This window comes from Ovis aries, chromosome 21, assembly GCF_016772045.2.
Source record: "Ovis aries strain OAR_USU_Benz2616 breed Rambouillet chromosome 21, ARS-UI_Ramb_v3.0, whole genome shotgun sequence".
Lineage (NCBI taxonomy): Eukaryota > Metazoa > Chordata > Mammalia > Artiodactyla > Bovidae > Ovis > Ovis aries.
In genome coordinates this window covers 24,295,594-24,301,173 of record NC_056074.1, presented here as the reverse complement: position 1 = coordinate 24,301,173, position 5,580 = coordinate 24,295,594, and the positions used below count along the sequence as shown (strand labels likewise).

Below are 5,580 nucleotides of genomic sequence, written 5' to 3'. Positions count from 1 at the left end.
TGACTGCTTATTTCACTTAACATAATCTCTTCAAGTTTCTTCCATCTAGCAGCGTATGTCAATTTTCCTCCTTGTAAAGATGGGAGTACTAGTGCCTGTATGTATGCACCGCATTTTGATTATCTATTCATCATTAATGGACACCTGAACTGCTTCCACCTCCTGTCTATTGTGAATAATGCCATGATGAGGAGCATGCTACAAACATCTATTCAAGACCCTTTTGGACATAATTCAGAAGGATAATTGCTAAATCACAGGGCAATTTTATTTTTAAATTTTTTGAGGAACCACTACACTGCTTTCCATAGTGGCTGCACCACTTTATACCCCCACCAATAATGCACAATGGTTCCAACTTCTTCACATTTCTTATCTTTTCCTCTTTTTTTCAGTAAGAGCCATTCTAATGGGTGTGAGGTGATTTCTCATGAATTTGATTTGAATTTCTCTAGGGGAAGAGATTGAACATCTTTTCATATGCTTATTGGCCATTTATGTGTCTTTTTTGGAGAAATGTCTGTTTAAGACCTTGATCTCCTTTTTAATCAAGATATTTGTTTGTTGTTGCTGTTGATGGAGTACAATATTAAAAAGCAGTGTGTGCATGTGTGTGTACACATTATTTAAATAAAATTTTATGTTGGGCACTGTACTAAAACTTCACATATAAGAAAGATTTAAACAGCTTTGATTTTTTTTCAGTGCTAAGTAGTAATTATTAGAAGGAGGCAAGTGGTTGGAGTTCATTCATATTCAGTTTTCATACATCTTCAACTTTAATGAGAATATATATTTAAATTAGTGAATGTGATTTTTACCTATCCTAATTATTTCACTCATGTTTCTGTTTTATGTAAATGAATAGGTAATTACATTTAATTTGAAAGTCTAAGCGGTATCCATTTATTCATGCAACAAACCCACCCACAGTGCCTACTACATCACTGGGCCACATCCTGTGGGTATAACAGTGAATAAGACAAACATGATGGATTTTCCATTGCATAGAAGAAAATCTATAAGTATCTGTCCATAATCCATATCCAGGCTCTATCAGATATCATAGCATGTGGGGTTTCCACCAATATCCAGCGTTAATAGGACATCAAACTATAGTAAAATTGCTTAAATGCAGCATATTGTCTAGAATACATCCCCAAAGCACAGGAATTTTTATTGTGATGTTAGATTTTACTGGTCAGGTTAGGAAGGGCCTTGGAACTCTCACACTGCACATCAAACCATTGTCTGCACATTGTCTGCACACTGCACATTAAACCATTGTTTAAATGGGCTTCATTTTGTCCTTTTTGTCTCATGCTTTTTGTAAAGGCAACAGTGTATTTAATTCAGGGTTGTATTTTTTGTTTTGTTTTTAATGGTTTCAGGTAGAATGGAAACTTTGGGGAATAAAAATGGAATACAAAATAACTACAAATTAATAAAATGTCATAAAAGCTAATGGCAGTAAATATTGCTCTCTCTTTCTCCCTGAATTCTGGAGAAAATTGAGAAATAATGACCAACTTGAGTATCACTGGAAGCCAACTTGGAAAACGTCTTGGTGGGAGAACAGGATAAGCCTGGTCATTGAACCCAGTAATCAGGACACCTGTTCAAACAACACTGAACAGGAAGGCTTTCCCAACCCTTTCACACTAAAGAGTAATCTGGGATGTTGTCGGTATGGTAGAGTAGGAAAAAAATGACAATAGGAGTTAAGAGGGCTTGGGCTAGACCTGGCTTTACTGTAATTAAGTGTGTTATGAATGGCAAGACACTTATTTCTAGATCTCTATGCCACCATGTACAGAGGGGTACAATGAGTCATGGCACAGAATTAATGGAGATAATAACAAAGTCAATGTATAAACATGACCTATGTCCATGCATATTTTACTAGTTATTTATTGAATGCTCTCTGTGTATCATGAGCTCTGGAAAGAGGTAGTGAGTTTGAATAAGTTGCCAAGCAGGTCCTTCAGGGCAGTCATGTGGTAGAGGGATTAAGAGTAAGAGCTATTTAATTAACAAGATCTGAATGTGAGGTCTGATTTGCCACTTAATGTGCAAACTTGGCTCCATTAGTTGAAGCTTCTAATCCTCAAAGTTTTTTTTTTTTATTATTAAAACTCCTTTATGGGGGTGATATGAAGACTACTGTGGAATATTCATCACGGATCATGGTCTAGCAATTGCGATTAATACTACTGTTAGCAACATGGACAAACTGAAATGTGTATAGGTAGAACCGAGGAATGATTACATTCTAAGTGAAGTAAGAAAAACTAATTTGGCACAGACATGGCTATTGAAGGATAATTTTTGGATTGCCATAGATCTTCACTATTTTCAATCAGGCAAAATTGGCTGTCTATTATAAGAAATCTGTCTCAAGATTCTTGCAATTTCCCTTGGATTCCTTCCCCAGGATTAGTGCACTGAGAATAGCATGAATTATAAAATTACTTATGGAGCCCCAGGGTTTATAATTATGCACAAAAGTAGAAAATCTTATTAGGCAAACTTAATGCTTTAGAGAAAGCATCTTCCATTGATATTATTTGATTATTTATCTAATTCCTCATTTGATTAAGAAAAAATAAAAATAAAAGAGTCAATACATTTTAAAATCCATTATAAAACCCTTAATTTAGTGCAGAACAGTAGTACTACATTGTGGAAAATCCTTTTTAGGGAACTTTTCACTTCTTTGTTCCTTAAGGAATAGATTAACGAGTTCAGCATGGGTGAGACAGTATTATTTAATAGTTGCACCATGGCGTCTAGCAAGGGGTTGGGTGTGGGCTGCAGATAGACAATGATTATAGGTCCAAAGGCACAGAGAATGGCAGTGAGGTGGGCACTGCAGGTAGAGAAAGCTTTCTGCCTGCCCTCTGCTGAATGGATCCTCAAAATGGCAATCCCAATGCGTGTGTAGGAGGCACAAATACTCAACCAAAGCATTAAAGCCAGAAAGCCAACACTAGTGGAAGCTACACCCTGGGCAAAGGAGCTGTCAGCACAAGCCAGGGGTAAGATAGCAGGAATGTCACAGAAGAAATGGTCCACCTGATTAGGGCCACAGTAGGGTAGCTCAAAGGTAAAGGATGTCAGGATAGTGGCCTGAAGACAACCTACCAACCAGGCTGCCTCGACCAAACCAACACAGACTCCAGGTCTCATGATGAGCTTATACCTCAGTGGGTGACAGATGGCAACAAAGCGATCATAAGTCATCACAGAATAGAGGCAGCCTTCCGTAGAACCCAGAAAATGATAGAAGAAGAGCTGAACAGCACATCCCTTATAAGAAATGGCTCTGTTCTGGCCAGAAAAATAGACTAGCATCTTGGGACAGAGTACAGAGGGGAACAGCATGTCCAAAATCGAGAGGAGTCCCAAGAAGAAGTACATGGGAGTGTGAAGGGTCGAGGAGGAGACAATTGCTAGAAGGATGAGCAAATTTCCCAGCAGGGTCAAGGAGTAAATGAACGAGAAGATGACAAGGAGCACAGTCTCCAGTCCCTCTGTCTGAGGTATTCCCAGTAGGATGAACTCACTCAGCTCTGTGTGGTTCCTCATGTCCCTGGGAGGAAGGTCTAGGGGAGACAAAAGACAGGAAAGCATGACTGTGGAGGCTGTGACAGACACAACACCGATACATTTATCATCACTAATCTTTATTTACACGTAAACATGAGGTTGAAATTAAGAATCAGAAATTCTGTGTATAATATTTAGGGGCTAGTAAAGCGGATGTGTGCCTTTGTGTCTCAAGATATCACATTCTTTTATGAATAGGGATTCAAAGGAATATGAAGCTTTAGCAAAGTGAAATACTGGATGTACTATGAGAACAGAGGCATCAATACTGAGCAGATGAGCATAGTTTGAATTAAGTCCACAACCAATTATACAACAACAAAAATGTCTTGTTTAAAATCAACCTGAAAACATGTGGAAGCCTCACCCTCCTGATGCTATTACAGAGCTCTATTACAGTTGCTCAAATATGTGTTCAAACACCCTAAATATTCATCAAAGATCAACTTGGTCACCCACACCTCTGTTGAGAAGAATGGACTGTGATACAGTTTAAGGAGTAGTAAGATTTGGGTATATGATATCATTTTAACTGGATATGTTTCTTAGTCTGAGCATGGAGTCTCAAAGAGTCGGACACAACTGAGTAACTGAACTGAACTGAAGGTTATTTGCCTGAAAAGAAATTAACAGTGACAAATTTGTTTAGTGTTTAGTTTGTATAGAGATTAGTAGATGTTTAGAGACTATATAGGTGATAGGTTTTAGTGAAGTCATCATATATAAAGATGAATTTTTGGAATATTTGATGTTTGCTAACTACTGAAATTTTGAAATCCAAAGTATTTCAATTCTGCAGACTTTTCTGTGTCTTCTGATTATTTTAAATTCTAATTTTAATTTTATTGTGGTAATATAACTTCACATGAGATCTACTCTCTAAACAGAGTTTTAAGTGTACAAGATAATATTAACTATGAACATAATGGACAGGGAGGCCTGGCGTGGTGCGATTCATGGGGTCACAAAGAGTCTGACACGACTGAGCAACTGAACTGAACTGAACTGAATGTTTCACAACATTTGTGAAACTTTATACCTATTCATTAGCAATTTCTCATTTCTTGTTGTCCCCTAACCCTGGTAGCCATCATTCTGTGTTTTGCTTTTGAGTATAATTGTTTTATTTTAAAGGAAAAACTCATTATGTAGAGAACATGAAAGGGCCAGTAGGGAGTGCTGTGGTCAGTTGTCTGCTACAATGGTTGAGCTCCTGAATTTCTCAAGAAGAGATACCATGATACTATGCATAAAATAGATAACTAATGAAACCTACTGTATAGCACAGGGAACTCTACTCAATGCTCCTTGGTGAGCTAAATGGGAAATAAATCCAAAAAAAAGAGGAGACTTATGTCCCTGTACAGCTAATTAACTTTCCGGCAATGCAGAAACTAACACAATATTGTAAAGCAACTATACTCCAATAAATTAACTTTAAAAAAGAAGAGAGATGTCTTTTTCACTTACACTTTTTACCGTTATAATTTCCTTTTTTTGAGATGCAAAATATATTTTTAAATGTCCAGTTATAATGGTTTGAATTTCTAATTATAATTCCTGGTCAACTTCTCTGATCTTCTTTTATGATTAATATTATTAATAGCTATTGATTGATAATTTTGTCTTCTAAAAAACCTAAAAAATGGTAAGATAATACTCTCCATGTACTCAAGTTGTTTATAATCTTGGAACCTCAATTTCTCATCTTTATATAAGCAGAAAGTATTCCCTGCACCAGTTGTCTCAACCTTAACCAATCAGTTAAATATTTTATTCCAAGCAGGACACTTTTGAGAGTCAAAGAAAGCATTATTAATAACTAAGGCAGGATAAGAGGGATAAAATAGGAACATTTCTGTTCAACCATTGAATAGTCTCCTTTCCCTCATGTGTGTCCTACAGATCTTTATTTTGACATGTTCTGATATAACTGTGCCCCTTGAGGATATGGCATATTCTTATAATTGT

At 36.7% G+C, this 5,580-nt stretch overlaps 1 protein-coding gene across 1 annotated transcript; it reads right to left on the bottom strand.

Annotated features, from left to right (window-relative positions):
* Positions 1-385: 385 nt before the first annotated feature.
* LOC101102350 (olfactory receptor 10N1-like) lies at positions 386-5,111 on the bottom strand. Its single transcript, XM_060404182.1, has one exon. It carries the CDS (start codon positions 3,631-3,633, stop codon positions 2,641-2,643), a length of 993 nt encoding a protein of 330 aa, XP_060260165.1. The 5' UTR covers positions 3,634-5,111; the 3' UTR covers positions 386-2,640.
* Positions 5,112-5,580: the final 469 nt, after the last annotated feature.

Excerpts from the sequence above, each read along its gene's own strand:
- LOC101102350 (XM_060404182.1), bottom strand. The coding sequence starts at position 3,633 with ATGCTTTCCTGTCTTTTGTCTCCCCTAGACCTTCCTCCCAGGGACATG.